This window comes from Diadema antillarum, unplaced genomic scaffold, assembly GCF_040938485.1.
Source record: "Diadema antillarum isolate AM-2024a unplaced genomic scaffold, OU_Dant_1.0 seq00001302_RagTag, whole genome shotgun sequence".
In the NCBI taxonomy this organism is placed as follows: Eukaryota; Metazoa; Echinodermata; class Echinoidea; order Diadematoida; family Diadematidae; genus Diadema; species Diadema antillarum.
Window position 1 is genome coordinate 335,234 of NW_027272080.1, and position 18,342 is coordinate 353,575.

Genomic DNA, 18,342 nt, shown 5'->3' on the forward strand with positions numbered 1-18,342 from the left:
TGCTTATTCTTAGCTTCCTTCAGAATTGTTTGTGATATTATCTTTAAATTGGCTGCGTTTTTTTTTCTCAACTCCTTTGCCCGATGTTTAACCTCACTGCTCATTTAACAAAACTCCAAACTTTAAAAAGAATGTTAGACATCCAAAGTTTCACGTAGATGTTCCATGTATAGACTCATAGCTCTGTGATTATCGACATACATTTTCTTTACGGCACAGACAAATCGAGGATGTTTGTCACAGTCTGAGGGTTATCTTGAGAAGAAGTTGTGTAATCACAATCAATTTAATAAAACCGAGTGTTACTCAACTAACATGCTATCCCAAGGCACAAAGTGTAAGATATAGACGGGAATGGAAAATGACGACAGAGCTTTTTGAAATTCCACATCGCCAACACAACACAGCGATAGGCTTGATTCATGAGCACGCTTTTTTTATACACACAATTCATACGAAAGATTTACATTAGTACAAAGACAATTTTGTTGTTTATGAAGCTGTATAAAAATGTGTAAATTCACAATCATTTTATGACACACTCTGAGTATCAACGCGATGTAAAGGCATTACAAAGAAAAACTGATCTGACACCATACAATCAATTCACGTCTGTGTTATATTCCTGTGTGTCGTCTAAACAATGTCTAAACATACCTTATAGTACAATCAATACCGAAAGGTGCGAACTGAGTATCATCATTGCGCGTGGAAAAAAAAATGCATTTTTAGCTTTGCCATCAGACTGCTGTAATGCTAAAATCATAAAGAATATCATGCCATGTATACCATTTCCTTCACATCCATGAAACGTGCAGTGGAGTTGTGATTAGGTACTATCGATATTATGACACAAAACAAAATCATCATAATGACAATAACAGACAAAAAACAACAACAAGATGATGCTTATAGTAATGATGTTTTTTAACCCTGTAAGGAGTGTCTAATATATACTTTTTTTTTGTGGACATCTCAGCTTCCAAGAGATATATAAGCTGTAACGTCACACACACACACAAATACACAAAAACACAAACACATATATGAACAAATACAAAATACACGCGCAATATATTGAATTCTTACACAGGTGTGGCAGACTGTACACTATACAGGGCCTAGCCTTTGCATACATAGCTAACAGTACTGAACCACAGCTAAACTCTCTAAACTCTACAATTTCAGTAAAACGGATTGCTGGAATGCACACATTCACTTAAAAATGCCTTCGTATTTTATTAGTAACTAATTTTTTTTTTTTTTTTTTTTTAGATATAAGATGGAATGTGCTAATAGATGCCATCCAATATAGGCCTATCATTTAGCTTGGCCAGTTTAGATATTCAGACTCATTTTAATGGTACAGATCTTGATGCATCACACTGCGATCTATATGCTGCTTTCAGATGCCGGCATAAATATAAAATGGCGCTGATCAATTATCAACCTGCCTAAGAGCATGCTGTATATCTGAGTCTTCGCTTCAAAACTTCATCTTGAAGAAAGCACATACAAGTTGGTAGAGATTATCGAATTGCCAGGGCATGACATTTTAACAGAAAAACAATAATGGCTACTTAGCAACATTATTCTACATTTTGCTATTACTAGATGAAAAGATTGTGATAAAGCTACATTTTTCGTAGCAAACGTATGAAGGAAAATCATTAGGTCTTTTTTCTTAAAACAAAACAAAAAAAAACATGAAAACACAATGGTGAGGACGAAATACCACTAACTACCTAATGATGGCACAGGATGTTGCTTTACCACTACGTCTTGTAGAAAGTTTTTGCAAAAGGCATTTTCGTTTAATTACTATGCGATGAAACATTGAAACCCTTCCATGTCTCCGTCACGAAGTAAAATTACGCGAAGAAGGAACATCATCTTCTACGCGTTGCCATGACACCAAGCTAGTGCTTCTTCTGCTCTTTGACATCTGCAGCCTCAAAGGAGGAGTCTTTTCCGAAAACGAGCGGGTTGACAGTGGGGCAAAGCTTGGCCAGAAGTGGGGCCAGGGCGTAGATTCGGACCGGCACGGTGTCCGGTCCTCCAATGGCCGAACCCAGGGCAACGAAGCCGTAGCATCCCCAGTACAGGCACAGAACAAGCATGGCTTTCCAGCAGGCCTGGAAATGATAATAAAGGTACTGATAGTAATTGTAGTAGATGATAATGATAACAATAATAATTGTAATCAAAATAACTGCACCCAGTTAACTTCTCTTTTTACAAAACAGGAATTGCAATTTAAAATGGCATTACCCCAATTTATAATTGATTTTGTCCATGTATCTTCACGGTAGCTGAAAATTATACAAAGAATATTTTCTTGGCCGAAATTTCCTAATTCACAATTCTCTAAAATAGATATCTTTTTTTTTAAAGTCGTAATGTATGTTGCAGTTGATTGATGACGGCATGTATTGCAGACATCAATGCAGTATAGATCTGTGCATTCGCCAAAACAAACAGACAGAAATACCAGTACAGCGAATCATGAGCATTAACTGCAAAACAATTATTACGGATCACAGGCATTGCCTGCCTTCTGTTAAAGAGTGTGATCCAAGAAATTCATGATTTAAATGATAATCACCGGGAAAAAAGAAGGATTTTACATTGTTTTCATTCAAAAGTCACTGGGGAAATGTGAGACGATTACAAGTCAGTATCGCTTTGCCTAATTGACATAATCATTCATGTGGTTATAAGATTTTGATCGCTATTACTTTTCCGAGAACCTTGTTACTGTGATTTTTGTCCGATTCGAATTCTAATGAAACTTGCGCTTCATTAGAATTGGATTTCCCTTTAAACATGAACACCATTTAAAGGGGCAAAATGTCAAGTGATTGACGTACCGTGACAGCTCCAGCGGACACGCCCTCGCCTTCAAGCCCCCGTGTGAGGAGGAAGAGGAGAGGGATGACGAGACCGATGCCGGAGAAGCCGACGAGGTAGAGGAAGTAGCTGGGCTCTCTGTCGCTGAAGTCAAGCAGACAGCCGGTACCAAAGGGCTCCACGCAGTAGCGACCCCATCCGATGGCGGGAAGAGGTGTGACCGACCAGAAAAAGGCGCCAGCCCAGATGGCGGCCAAAATCAGGGAGTAGCGATTGCGGATATCCTCTGCGGGTTTTTGTTATGATACCATGCATATTTTGTTTATTTAAAACAAACCAACCAAAGAACAAAAGAACTTGGGTTCAAGTAGTAGCGATTGTGGATATCCTCTGCGGATTTTTGTTACGATACCATGCATTTTTTTTAAAAATTGAAAACAAACCAATCAAAAATCAATCAATCAATAACAAACCAAACAAAATGTTTTTGTTGTTGGTGTTGCTGCTGTATATAGTGGGAGACTTGTGAAATGGTAACATCATTACATTATCTAATTTGCATACTACTGACTGTGATGAAATTACAATTTCATGTGACATTTCCATTCTGTCGGTTTATGTCTATTCATTTTGATCAACTTGTGTTTCGCAAACTGTAAACTGGTTCCACATCCGCCTTAGTTTTTGTTGCTATGGACATTTTTTTTTTTGTCATGTGGTGTCGCCATATACAAAAAACAAACAAACAAACAAACAAACAAAACAAAAATCTCGAACAGACAGTCTAGCGTCAAATGCGAGAATCTGAATAGTTATTCGATGTTTACTTTGGTAAGAAATGAGACAGTGTATACAAAATGAATGACACTGATGTGGGGTAAACTCTTCAAGTTTCCTCCTTGGTATACCTTCTGCAGAAGGAATATTTTGACCTTTTATATACAGTGCTACAAGAGTGTAATATCGAGCTACTCTTTTGTGGAGACGTAGAGGGGGGAAATGTTACTCCAAACCTTTCTTGGTGTCAGCTTTTGATGTCTGGTGGCGGTAGATGACCAGTGCAACGAGGCTCCAGATGCTAATCAGTCCGAAAAAGTTGGCCACGAAGGCATAGGCCTGGCAGCCGGTGGAACCGTACGGCCAGCCCTCGGAGAAACTGGCAATGGCCACTACCGGACACATAAGGCCAATGGCTGCAGAGAGGGAGCAGTTTATACAATAATATTCAGTTTATCTATCTATAGTAATTCAACATGTCGTTAAATATTGTTGTTTTGTTTTAAAGAAAGAAGAGAGAGAGAGAGAAAATGGGGCCCTATACAATAGATAATTTACCCCAGACAATACTGACGTAAGTCAAACATGATAAATCTTAAAAGCATCAAACAAGAATATTAGATATATCATAATGATTCGTTCAGTATCATTGAAGCAGAAAATACGAATATGTATAGGAGGATAAGCGGCTTACTTGCATGCATAGTGTGTAGGCATTCGAGAGTACTGTATGACACATACACACACATTTAGTTATTCATAAGCAATACTATACCTTAACGAATGATATAGTATATTACTATCTCACATTGCACTTGTCTTTTTTTTGGGGGGGGGGTGATGGGAATATACACATAAGGAATGATATATTTCACAACTACAAAATTAATACATTATACACGATTAGAAATAAAATGTTAGATATGATTAAATTTCAATTTATTTGTCCATCACAAATTCAACAATCAACCCATTTGGGACCCAACAGAGCCATCACTGTCACTGTCATGACCAACTTTAACATTAACAGGAAATTTAGGATCTGGAGAAGGATATAACTGATCTGCGCAATTCTTGCCAGTGTATAGGTGCTCAGTGGTCACTTTACTTGGGCCGTTTAAATGATGAATCCCAATATATTGGTAGATTTTTTTTTCCAAGAACTCCTATTTGATTTGTTTCAAATCTAATCACGGGATTGCATATCACTCGACACAATGATCACAAAAATATTAAGAATTAAAGTTCATCCCCAAACTGTGATTCCTCTCGAAAGATGACAAACATGATTATACCTGTCTCAAACCATGTTTATCGAATCCTGCTTATTTATGTTCGTCATGTTCTAGTTCGCACGTAATTGACTATTTCAATGCGTGCCCGAAGTTCTTAAACAACTTTGGAATTTGTTTGTTGGTTTGTTTGTTTGGTAGATACTTAATTTTCTGCAAATCAATGTATACATAAATTGAATAATCATGAACATGGGAAACATACAAAGTATATTAATTTTGAAACAGAGTCGTTTGACTTGCATAAACAACGATATAAAAGGAAATTAATGATATTACAGTATGCATGTCTATGCAGCTGGGATTACAATAACAATATTATATTTAAGAAGCGATAATGCAGAGAGCCGCCATTGTAAGCATTGCTTGAAAAGATGGCCGGCCCGAGGAAAAGGTAGGTATGTAAATTGGTAACAATACAAATTCTGCTGCGAAGATAGCAGGGGAAAATAAACTCTGATGCGTGATGGTGGTGAATGTGCGTGCGAGTGCTTTTGTAATTTCATTACAAAATCAATGAAAATCGTTAACTTTTATGACAAATTAAAAAAAAATCTAAAACTACCACAAAAGAGCCACAAGCAGTGTACCAGAACCACAAACTAAGATTATAGTCTTCCTTGTTCTTGATTAACAAATAACAGTATTTCCTGTCTTCAGATTGTCAGATACAATGAAGAAAATTGAAATATGCTTTCTTTTGTGTCCTAGATTAAGAGGAAGCGGCAAAATCCCCATCCTGGCTAATCGTGCGTGGCGTGTCGGGATATAATATCTTAAATATTGTCTACATCTCAAGGCTATTTTCTAGAAATTGTCTAGAAATTCCATCATGTATATTGTGGGAGGTACCATTCACATTCAAACAAACAGTTTTGCTCTGTTGTATAGAAACGAAGACACAGCAATGACAGAACAATAATTGTAATCAATATGGGACACATGGTATTGTGGTGGGCCGGGGGATAATGTACAATCATTTTCCGTCCCAAAGCGTTCGATATCGTTTGGGTTTTTGCCTTATCCCTTTGTACCATTATTTCCCCGAACAGCATGGGATTCCAAGCTCCGCTCCAAACACACGCTCCTTAAACATTAAACCAAAACAAATGAAACCAGGGGCCATTCCATCAAGTGCTTTGTCAGCGATTTCCACTGACAAATTTGCTCCAAACCGATCAGATGCAAGGATTTCAATAGCTTAAAAACACTTGTTAGTGACTAACAAGTTTCATGAATGCTGCCAAAGGGCAGTGCAACCAAAACCCTTGTATCCCAGTCTCAGTAGTCTCAGGGACTCACCCAGATCGCCTATTGCTAGACTGACCCTGAGGGCGTGCTGCGAAGGGTCTCTTCCCCCTTTGGAGTTGAGCAAGGAGATTAGGAGAAAACCGGAAGCAGCGATTCCAAGGAGACCTGCAGCGAACGTCGAGAAAAACAAAAACAACAACAACTTGACGATCATGTGCAAAACGACAGTGTTGATAATGGCAATCATGAGCTACTAATCCTGACAAAGATATCAATGATAATGATGATGATATATACGATGACAGTGGCAGCGATTACAGTAACGATTATAATAGTGTCAACAAAGTGGAAAGAGCAACCAATAATGCTATTTTCGATAGTTTTTTTTTTAACGTTACGAATTTGTTATGGCATCGGATAAGATATATTAGCATTAGACCAAAGAAGCTACAAAGTGTAAGTGCAGGTAATCATCGCTGGAAAATTACGTATATTCACATCAATTTGCGTCATTCCATGTCATTCGAGAAAGAAAGAAACAGACAAATCAAACGAGCAATACTCTTAATCTCATCTTGATCGCTCCTGTCCCATCAACTGACTACAAGATAACAGATACATCTTTCAATATACAGGTCAAGCCTTTATAATTCCCAACATAGCTTGATGTAGACCAATGGGATCTACGTTGGAATATGATAAGATGTAATAAGGGTATGTAATACTCAAGGAAGATTTTGATTATACATATTATAATGCATTCGTTCATGTAGAAAAATAACTCACACATACATACACACACATACACACACACACACACACACACACACACACACACACACACACACACACACACACACACATTCACATACACATACACACACAGAATTAAGTTGCCACAGTTAAAGTGATAGCCGTTCAAGGTGACGTAAGAGATCAGCGAGAGTTTCATTAAAATCGAACAAATAATATTATGAAAGATACGAAATTTTAAATGTTGGCATAATTGCTCCCAGAACTTTGCTATCGGTAAGAGACACATGGTAAGCTAGTGGTCTCATAAGTGTCACATTCGCTTGCCCCCCCCCCCACCAAAAAACAAACAAACAAACAAACAAACAAACAATAATACAAAGAGCATTAAATTTCTTTGTTTGACAAGAATTAGAGGAAAAGAAGAAAAAGCATATCCCTATATTTGCATTGTTTTTCTCGTTCTCCAATTCTTTATCATTACCAAGCACAGACTGAGGAACGTCTTGACTGAGAACGTTGCTTTAAATGAGCATCCTATGGATGACAACAAGTTAAAATTACCAAACAAGAATCAGACTGTTGTTATATCACTGTTTCAATGTCAATAAATCATCTAACACGGTGCATTTCAAAGATCTGGAATCAGACAATGGGGATACGTGACAGGGACGGTGTTTGCTTACATAGAAATCGCTATGGCGACGCCCAGAAATATACTAAGATGTGCTTATCGCTTTTTCATGAAATTCATAAGCAGCAAAATATTTCGTTTATCTTGTACCGTGTGCTAAACCACAAAGTATGTAGTCGTCACGTGAGTCATGAACAATAAGTTGGAAGGGGTGATACTTTATTTTGTCCACACACAAAAAAAAAGAGAAAAGAAAAGAGACTGTAACATGCGTACATAAAGTCATACATATCATTTGGTGTTTGCGTGGCAGTGACTGTGTGCAACCTGTTTTATTTGGTTACATTCTAGGTGTTCGTGTTCACCTTGTAGAACTGAACTGAATAGATTCGACATCCCGTGGCTACAAAATAATTGCATTTGCTTGACGATCAAAGAGTCTGTGAAAATACAAAAAAAATCTGAGGAAAAAAAATACCCCATATCAACAATGACGTTATAGTTCAAATTCTATTTCAGAGACCATAAAATCCGTCGACAAAGGCACTGAAGTGATTGGGGGGTTGAAGAGAAATCATTATTTTCTTTCATCTTTTTTCTCCTTTTTGCTTGTGTAGGTAGAACCAATATTGTACTGTTTCCGTGAGTTTTGGTTGTTGAAAGACTGGTAATCAGATTTCGCACAGCGTGGCGTCAACAACTCACAGTCTAAAGCTCCATCATATAACTGCAGGCAGCCTTTATTTTCAAATCACAATCTCGACGTGCTTTGAATCATACACAATGAGGTAAGAATAGGGTGCGGTGGGGTATGAAAGAAAAACGTGTTTTATTGTCGTGACAGACTGCATCCGTGCACAAGCGAGCCAGACATAATAGTCGAGACACATGCAGTTCACGTGGTGTTCTTCTATGGTGGTGGACTGGCCCCTGTAAAGTCCATGTACAGTAAATGGAGACCAAGCACAGATACCACAGTACAAAGCAGAGTTGACGCCCACAGATTATACACAGAGAATTAGTGATACATGTAATGTTTTCTACCGAAATGGACAACCAGTGGCATAAAAAGCATAAAGTACCAAGGGCTAACAGGAATAAAGACATTCATTCCCAGACCGCTCCCGCATCCCCTATCATGCTTCTGCATGATTATATAATCTATCAAGCCACGAAGAGTGACTTTGATTTAGAATTTAGGCGATGATATCTATGAGCAAGCACGAAGAATGATTGAAGAAGATGAATTAGGTTACCGACCTCATCCATATCAATAGACCAAAAACACGGCTTCTGACATTTGTCTGAGGAGTTATACTGTAAAACGATTAACGAAGTCATTGAAACATCACGGGTGCAGTACTTGCAGTTCATAGTGTATCCAAAAATGTATACTATAATCTGCGATATTATTATTATTATCTTCCTTATACTTGTGAAATGACGGAGCTTCCCAATCTTGAAGGTAGATAAGGACAAAATTTCTCTTCCGCAAATGGGAGGGGATGTTTTTGTCGAGAAAACATGTATCAAATGCCGTATATTAAATCCCGTATACTTAAAATGTTCTGTAAACTTGTCTTTTATTATGTATTGTGGTATAATCTAAGTATTCAATTTCTGCAAAATATCTATATGTTTCTGTTGGGAATGGAAAAAACATAAATAAATGAAATGAAAAAATGAAGAAAAAAAATGCATTTTGGCGAACCATGAGATACAGAAGGTATAATAGAGACACGCTATTTCAAATAACGGATCCTTAAAGTATACAGCTGGATCAATGAATTATAATCTAGCTTCCTGCTGCTTTGCCAACAGTCCAGTCATTTTTCATGCCTTGTTATTTCTTCACATTTAATATATTTGTTGTGGTTTGTTTAATTGCTTGTTTGTTTGTCTGTTTTTTAATCGACGGATTTTCCTGTTCATCGAATCTGTTCGGGAACATGCTTTCTCATAGATCTCTTTGGAGTCATATACCACACGAATATCTCAAGAATTATGTGAACACATAACTGCACACACACACACACACACACACACACGCACACACACACACACACACACATACACACACACACATACACACACACACACACATTGCGACAATATACATCTCATTGTGCCGTGTGCAGCGCTTGAATGAACAATTGACGGATAAATCGCATGATCTCAAACAGGTGATGCAAGTATGACAGAAATATCGACTTATGACTAGGCATTTGTTTGCTTTATTACGCATTCATTTTCATCTCTACAATAATCATTCATCTGCAATATATGACAGAGCTTCTCCACTATCTGTGTCGAAATGTGAAATGCCTTCAGATTTTAGGACGCGTCAGAACATCTTTGATTGCGATAAGAACGCTCATCAATCATCAATTTCAGGGGGCGTATACTAATTTTACCGCCTCTGTCACTATTTCCTCCCCCTTGACCTACGGATCAAAAGACAAAGTCTCGTAATTTCGAGTCTAGCAGTGAACCTCATCTCATCTTATCAACCTGCGCTCATGCCGATGATTTTAGTCTGCCTTACCCCAGGAGAAGAACAGAGAAGAGCGGGAAAAAATAAAGAGAGGAAAAAAAATCCTTCATTCGCTGTGACTATATTATGCTCACACTCCTACGTTCCATATTCATGTAATTTTTCATTATCGTCGGCTTATGCATTTCGAAAGGCGAACAGACGATTGCAATCTCCGTTTTATAGTACGCCGCAGACAGTCCCAGGTCAACGCCCAGGCCAGTTTCCCAGGCCAGCCATTCACACAGGATGATGAGCAAAGGACGAAATGAGAAAAAGAGCGAGGGCGCTTCAGACGGCTTGTGAGGAATTTGCAAGACGCCATTTCTCGAAAATTATGATGTAATGATTATATAATCAATATGGTTACTTTTTTTCATTATCTTGCTGACTTGTTGTTGTGTTTTAAAGAAAGATGAGAGAGAAAAAAATCGGGGCCCTGTACAACAACAAATTTGCCCCAAGACTTGCTGACTTCTTTTAAACGTCAAAAAAAGAGAGAAACTGTTCCAAGTCGAGGATATTTCTAAACATTGGATGAGGAATCGCGAGCTCCACAAACGCACATCTATGTAGGCCCTATTCAACCAGTCAATATTTTTTTTAGAGATATTCTTTGTTTGAATTTCGTTCGATATCAGCATCGTATTCACATTGAAACGAATTAACTTAATACACATATTTATTATTCATTTACTTATGCTGCTTGATCACATTTTTTACATGCAGAGAAAGATTCATACAAACAAAAAGACTTGCATAAAATTCTGTGTAAGTAAAAGTATATATATATATATATATATATATATATATATATATATATATATATTGAAAGAAATTAGACTTGAGGCGGACGTTGCTCTCGATCTTGTTCTCCCTTTTAATCGAGTTTTCGGCCTGTCATCTTCATCAGGGTCTGGGGCGTGTATGATTTGATGTGATGGAGAAGGAACAATCTCTCGCACTATGTATACATATATATATATATATATATATATATATATATATATATATATATATATATATGTATATTTATATATATATATATATATGTATATATATATGCATATATATATATATATATATACATTGTATGTATATATATATATGTAAACATATATATATAAACATATAACATAATATATATCACATAGTCACACAAAGGAATTTAGATCTGAAATCCCCACCAGCACCATAGAGTGACTCCGTGCCATTAGCACCGAAGATATGTGCTTCCCCCGATTTTCCACCAGGTGCAGCAAAGCGAGTCCAAGAACCCCTACACCTACCCCCTCCCCTAGACACACACATACATACATATACATACATACACGCAAAAAAGGAAAAAAAAGTTCCTTGAGACCTTATTTCTAGACAGACCTGCTTGCTTTTGGAAGATACACATTTCTACAGCTGTGTCTAATTTTCCTCTCATCTTTTTTGTTAGGCCAATCAAGCCATGCAGAAATCTATCCGCTATTTTAAGGAATTCTGTTGAAGAAGGAAACTCTATCTCGACGGCATAGATGTGAACATGCTTATTGCAACCATCGACACGTGCGAACAAAAATAGGTTAGTCCTTAATTGCACCTGAGATTTGCGGGTAGCTACGGTTATGTCACGCTTCCTTGAATGATCTCATGGCAATAAACCACGTCTCGTCGTAAACATTTCGAAAAAAAATAAGTCAGCATGGCGGCAGAAGACATCAGTGTTCGCTTATGCACAAGAAAACAATAAAATACTTCTACATTTCTCTACATTACTCTGCATACACAAGTCAAAAATGTACATCAGCTTTCCCTCCTCGACAACAGCCCTTATCTTTTTATTCACGTGTATCACAGTATCATACAATATTTTAATCGTGATTAGAAACAAAATATTCAAGGCACCAGACATACCCCCAAACAACTTCTAGAAAAAAAAATGTTGTTGTTGAACGAGAGATGAATTATATAAAGCTGTCATATAAATCATGATAATTAAGAACTGCCAAAGATGTTTAAGATATCATACATATCACAAACAACTTTTTGGAAATTTGGTAGTGGAACGAGAGATGAGTTATAACTATATAAATCTCTTATGCAAATCATGATCTTTATCATGTTTATAGAAACTTCCAAAAATATACATTAAGACACCAGACCTAATCACAAACAACTTCTTGAAAATGTTGTGGTGGAACGAGAGATGAATTAGATGTATATAAAGCTCTTCAATATAATCATGATCATTTAAAAAAATGCCAAAAATGATTAAGACACCAGACACGTCACAAACAACTCCTTGAAAATGTGGTGGCACGAGAGATGAACTGTATCAAGCTCTTATATAAATCATGACCTTTAAAAACTACTAAAAGTATTCAATATACCAGACATATCACAAAGAACCTCTTGAGAATGTTGCGTTGGAACGAGAGGTGTGTATTATAAAACTATTATCTTTAGAAACTGCCTGAAATATTCAAGACACCAGACATCTTATTATCACACACAATGTCTTGAAAAATGTTGTGGTGGAAAGAGAGATATATTGTACAAAGCTTATAGATACATCATGATCTTTACAACCTGCCAAAAATATTCAAGACACCAGACACATTACAAACAACTTCTTGAACATGTTGTGATGGAACGAAAGATGAATGCTGTGAACACTCATCACTTCCCCGTTTTCTTTTGAAACAATTTCCTGACATGCTATTTCACGTGTATCACAAAGGGACACAATCATGTCTCGATTTCTAGCACATTCATTGGAAAGAAGGAGATGACGTACCATGAATAGTTTGTTTGATATCTATTACGTACCTTCAATAGACAGAATCACTCCTGTCGCCTTGTGCTCGAAAGAGGAGAGCCCCTCTGACGCCCGAGACTCAGCCATCTTGGAGGTGTAGATGTCCGAATGTATTGAAGTGCGTTCAAGAGATGGCGGCCAGCTAAGTATTGTGTGCTCACGGACTTTCGCCAAGCAGCTGCCAAAAGCGAAGACAGAAAAAACACGTATTACCGCTTCGTGTGCATGAGGGGTAGTTTGAAACGACATATTGTACATGATTTAGTGTGTGTGTGTGTGTGTGTGTGTGTGTGTGTGTGTGTGTGTTAACGTGCGTATGCATGTGCTGGTGTATCGTTGTTGCTGTTTTTCTTTCGTGAGTTTTCCTGATTGCTCGCGCCACGGGTGGGCGTTGCCGCGACAACAGATGAAGATGTGAAAGTGTAGGCCTACATCCATTGTCCTAAGCCGATCACCTCCGAACATCAGACTTTTTAAGATGTGATGAGAGACAAACTTCTGAGAGTCTCTCCAGATGTTATTATTCCAACTGGACACTTCACTTTATGTATTCGAATTTATGCCTTCAAAATTTCCGCTATGGATCCAAGAACGAGCAACCCTATTTTTATATGTATGTTATATTTCATAAGCAGTTTGCATGGATCAGTTACTTTTTTTTATGTCGTTTCTACATTTTTCACAAATGATATATAAACCACTCAAAGAGATCAGAATTATATGTATATCGGTATACTATGTAATATATGTATATATAAAAGAATAATATACATATATACATCGAAAAATAGACGTATAGGCCTACATATAAGCCCTACATGTTTATTTTGTGAACTGGTTAATTGACACTGAGTTGTTCAATAAACTTAAGAGCCTTAATAAATTTTCACAGAACGGCGAATGTTTGCGAACAATATATAGCGAATTTTATCGAATTTTAGATTTCGATAGTGTTCGCAAACAGTTGCAATTGGTAAAGAGTTGCAATGAAATTCGCAAACACTTTTCATTGTCGGACAGATACTTTAAGGGGATAGCTCACTGAGCATCGAATGCTTGCGAACGTAGTGAATTTGGGATTTCGCCAGGGTTCGTGAAAGGTTGCAAAAAGTTCTTTAAAGGTTGCAAGAAAATTCGCAAACAGTTTTCATTGTCGCAAGGATTTTTTTTTTTTGCCGCAAATACATTTTGAACATTTTCAAAATTTCTTTGCGAATCTATTTTTCCGCAAACAGTTAGAAGCGTTTGCTAAACAGTCGTAAGTCTTTGCAAACGGTTGTAAGACGGTGTCGCTGAAGTTCTTTCCACTCCGCCAACGCTATATACCGACCATATGGTTACTAAAGTACTGTATAAAATCTACCCATTGAGAAAAAATTGCCATTTGCCATGAATGAAGCCATCCCGAAGAAACAAAGTACTAAAAGAAAGAGCGAACCCCCAGTTATGGCAAAGGCGAACCCTGATTTTCGCCAACATTCGTCAGAAAAGTTGGCGAATCCAAAATTCGCAACGTTCGTTATCATTCGCCGCTCAATGAGATACTGTACTCCCTTGAACAATAATAAAAATGAATTGTTTGCGAATTTAATTGCAAATGCGTATACGAACTTGATTGCAACTGTATGTGAACCCTGACGATACCTAAAATTTGCTACAATGTCATGTATTCTTCGCAAACTGTCCCCGCTCAGTGAGACACCCCTGAAAAGACATTAGCCGTCATAGAAAGTCATCTTCTCTCCAACGGTTGAGTCAACCGACCTACACGATCTGATATGAGCAGAACATGGTTTTACAATATAAGGGGGGGGGAGAGAATCTGGGGCAACTTTCCGCTATCCCTGGAGATCTGGGGAATTCCTTCTAGGTATGTTTTCCAGATTATTTATAGTTGTTCTTTATTTATAGCCAAAGAGTGTCTTTCTCTAGCAAAAGTGTATGTGTTCCGCTTGTCTACCGATACGGTAAACTAAAAATGCTTGCCTTTTTTAAAACAGGTCACACGATAATTATGTCTTGTAAACTACTGTAAAAGTTATGAATACAAAGGGTCGCGAAATATGAGCTACTGACTAAAATGAGCTATGACCCGAATACAAGAACAAACTTTACCAGTCTTCTGAGATATGAGAGAAATAAAAGTATTTGGTGGACTTAATGCAGTTTCACAAAGGAAACAAATCATGGAAAGAGAATAAAACAGTAGTCAGAAATTTAATGGGCATTATTATATTCACATTCCAAGACGTCCATTATAACGACTTAGCAATAAGATTCAGTTCTTCTTTTTCCTATAGCTCAGATCCGCTGGTCTGTATCTATACTTCATTTGCCAATGTGTGCATGTACAGATATATGATACATCTATGTGTATCTAAAATATTAGATATTTATATACATTAGAATCCTAAAGTACAGTTTCAAGCTCACTCTCATAACACATCTGCTTGAAAGGAATTAAAATTAACATTCTCTGCAATACTTCGCTCGGTTTATTTGTCAATACTTCAAACAAACATAATTATTACCTCTGAGACACGAGCATTATAGTTCATGACATACAGGAGTAAAGTTGTCATGACTCCTTTATAGGCCTTTACTTTCAGCGAGCTGTCTGGGTAAAATTTCATCATAGAAGAAGATCTAAAACTGTCGTGAGAAAGACTGGCAAAATGTCTATGGTGATTGAGCAGAGGCTATAAACCTGTCGTGAAAGATTACAGTCTTATAAGACGTACATTGTGTCATGTTTTCAGTTTGAAAAAAAAAACCCAAACAAACAAACAACCAAGCTGCACTTTTCGCTAATTCAATGTAAACTTTAGTGTAATTATTTTTCCATCCATTCTAATATCAATCATACAGTTCAGTAGGGAATGTTCAACAGTGTAAACACACGTACACACAAACACACCACGATATGAAGCAGTGTCTTCACGCACTTCATGCAAATGTTGTAAAAATGGCAGACAAGGCTTTGTTAGCTAGACATGAATTTGATATGATGCCAGACGTATGTGGCCTGCAAATGGAAAGTCGATCCTTTTACGAGAAACTCATGACTGCTAGTACATTGCAAGGAAGTTTCAATGTGTTACAACATAAAACTATTAACTCTCCAGACGTTACGTCTGTTACTAAAACTAAATGCCTTCCAAAAACAAAAACATGAGGATGTTATAGTATCATAGCCTCTTTGGCCAAACATAATTAAACACGTAACCACGGGAATATTTGGAAGGAGGAAAATACCAGTTACAGGGTTCTGTGTAACCATGCATCACGGCGGCACGAACATAGCAAGCTGCGAATCAAAAGGAAATCGTCTGTTGAGGACGAATGTACGGCATTGAATTACGGGATAGAAAAACACGTTTGTTTTGTGCGCGTGTGTGTGTATATATGAGAGTGTGTTTTAATTTCACACTCAGATGGGAAATCCACAATGAGCTTACATACCAGCGGGTTCATTAACTTAAACCATGGAGCTACTAACTAGTAGCTCCATGCTTAAACCTTGGAGTGTTGTAGCACCATGCTTAAATGTTTAAATGGCGAACGGGAGGTTCAGAGATAATGCAAACCTTATACTATCTCCCGAGATCACAGCTCGGGGAAACCATTACGATGTGACCTTTGTTAGCATCGGGTTAGCATCCCCAAACGTCATGCTGACGTGAGGAAGCCGTATTTCCACTGGTCGCATGCATGAGATCGAGGGCTGCAGCTCCTTACACCGCATAGAAGTTAATCGCCTAGATACATCTCGCCTGCAGTAGCACATTGGATATACCACCACAATCAAAACAAATAAGGCTGTATAAAGAACATAAGTGGGATGCTCTGGTGACTGAAACATGAATTTGCACAAATATTAAAGACTTACCATGCGAAAAACTCGGTTTTTCTGCAACAAATACGTGTCGGCCTCAAGAACCTAGGCAGTACTTAGTCTGGTGCAAGCATTCAGACAGGCGATAAAAGAGAGATTAGCGGAATACAAATGCAACGACTTCACGTAGTGCCAGCGGTTTTAAGCGATTTGTGTCTCGCAACGGAAAATACACGACATTTGCTCCTGCGACAATTGCTCCGGTCTTATTTCCTCCCAGGACTTAGGGTTATATAGGGTTAGGGTTGTGATGGGGTTTTAGGTTTAGTTTGATGTGAGGATTAGGATTAGGGTTAGGGTTATGCTTGTGGGTAGAAATTAATTTTTGGCCTTGCGTGTGGATATTCCAAGGGAGCAAAATTATTGTCGCCGGAGCAAATGTCATAGTAACCGGAAAATAATTGACCAGTCATGGGATGACCGCAGTGCACTGGCGGAACAAGGGATCTTACAAGATCACGATACCTAGTTCACAGATGGGGGGGGGGGGGGTGAAATGGATAAATTTAGGCGCACTCTCGTACGAAATTATCAGCCTCACATCTTTCTCATTGGGGTTACAGTTCTGGTGGATTCTTCCAGGTGGCCCTGCTATTGTTAAAACAGGTTCAAATTCAAACTTTATACCAGCTATATAGTGTCACACTGGGAGCACCTATACGGGTGCAACTTTGCACCTTTCAGACAAATATATTAGCACCTATAAAGGTGCAACTTACTTGTCTGAAAGGTGCAAAGTTGCACCCGTAAAGGTGCTCAAAATGTGACAAAAGGTGCAAAGTTGAACCTATTTTTCTTAGAGTGTGAACGCAGTTAGGTACCAAGTTATAATACTGCTTCAAGACTTACATTGCGGGTAAGATATCTTGTCCATGGATATTGGCCTAAGCTCCAACCAGGATTTCAACCCAAGATGATAATGATATTGAGAGTCTAGTCATCCATTTAGTATTTGGTCTGCCATCAGCGCAAGATGGGAGGAGTTGTAAGAGAAAGATTTCACTCTCAATGTGTCAAACAACAACGCAATATTTTGATTCTAAAGGAGAGATAATTTTGTTTCCATTCCCCCTTCTTTCATTCTATTCATTAGTGGAGGATGAATCATAGAAGCAGGAACAGATATCTGGCATCTGGCAAAAAAATAAAATAAAAAGATAAAAATGGAAATAAAATATGAAATATAAAATATAAGAAGCCTCTATAGCTGGCTGCTAGTTTTGGGTAATCATCGGTAATCTATGAACAACATCAGAGAAGATATCTGCTCTCCTTGTCACATATAGCAGTGATTTCTAACTTGTAGTAAGCTCTTTGTGATCTCTCTCTCCCTTTTTCTCTCTTTTACTTGCCTTGTTGTTTGTTTGTTTGTTGTTGTTTTTGTTGCATGAATGAGGCTTCTTACGTGTTGCCGTGGATATACGGCAACGTGAGCATTTAACGAGTATCGCCGTTATTCATCGGTTGAGGATGGGACTACGAGAGCATAAATGTGCGTTTAGTTTCCGTGTTAGAACTTGAAATAGCTCTGATTAGGCGATTAATGGT

The 18,342-nt window shown here is 37.8% G+C and overlaps 1 protein-coding gene across 1 annotated transcript; it reads right to left on the reverse strand.

Moving 5' to 3' along the window:
• Nucleotides 1-1,919: 1,919 nt before the first annotated feature.
• LOC139708114 (RPE-retinal G protein-coupled receptor-like) lies at nt 1,920-16,837 on the reverse strand. The gene is made up of 6 exons (XM_071620091.1): nt 16,789-16,837; nt 12,911-13,077; nt 6,222-6,335; nt 3,864-4,043; nt 2,871-3,136; nt 1,920-2,135 (listed from the first exon to the last, which is right to left on the reverse strand). The coding sequence occupies exons 2-6, from the start codon at nt 12,984-12,986 to the stop codon at nt 1,920-1,922; spliced, it is 852 nt and encodes a 283-aa protein (XP_071476192.1). The 5' UTR covers nt 12,987-13,077; nt 16,789-16,837.
• Between the last annotated feature and the right edge of the window lie 1,505 nt (nt 16,838-18,342).

Excerpts from the sequence above, each read along its gene's own strand:
- LOC139708114 (XM_071620091.1), bottom strand. The coding sequence starts at position 12,986 with ATGGCTGAGTCTCGGGCGTCAGAGGGGCTCTCCTCTTTCGAGCACAAG. Across the intron at positions 4,044-6,221 it reads TCTAGCAATAGGCGATCTGG|CCATTGGCCTTATGTGTCCG; the intron begins GTGAGTCCCTGA and ends CCCTCTCTGCAG. Across the intron at positions 2,136-2,870 it reads TGTCCGCTGGAGCTGTCACG|GCCTGCTGGAAAGCCATGCT; the intron begins GTACGTCAATCA and ends TATCATTTCCAG.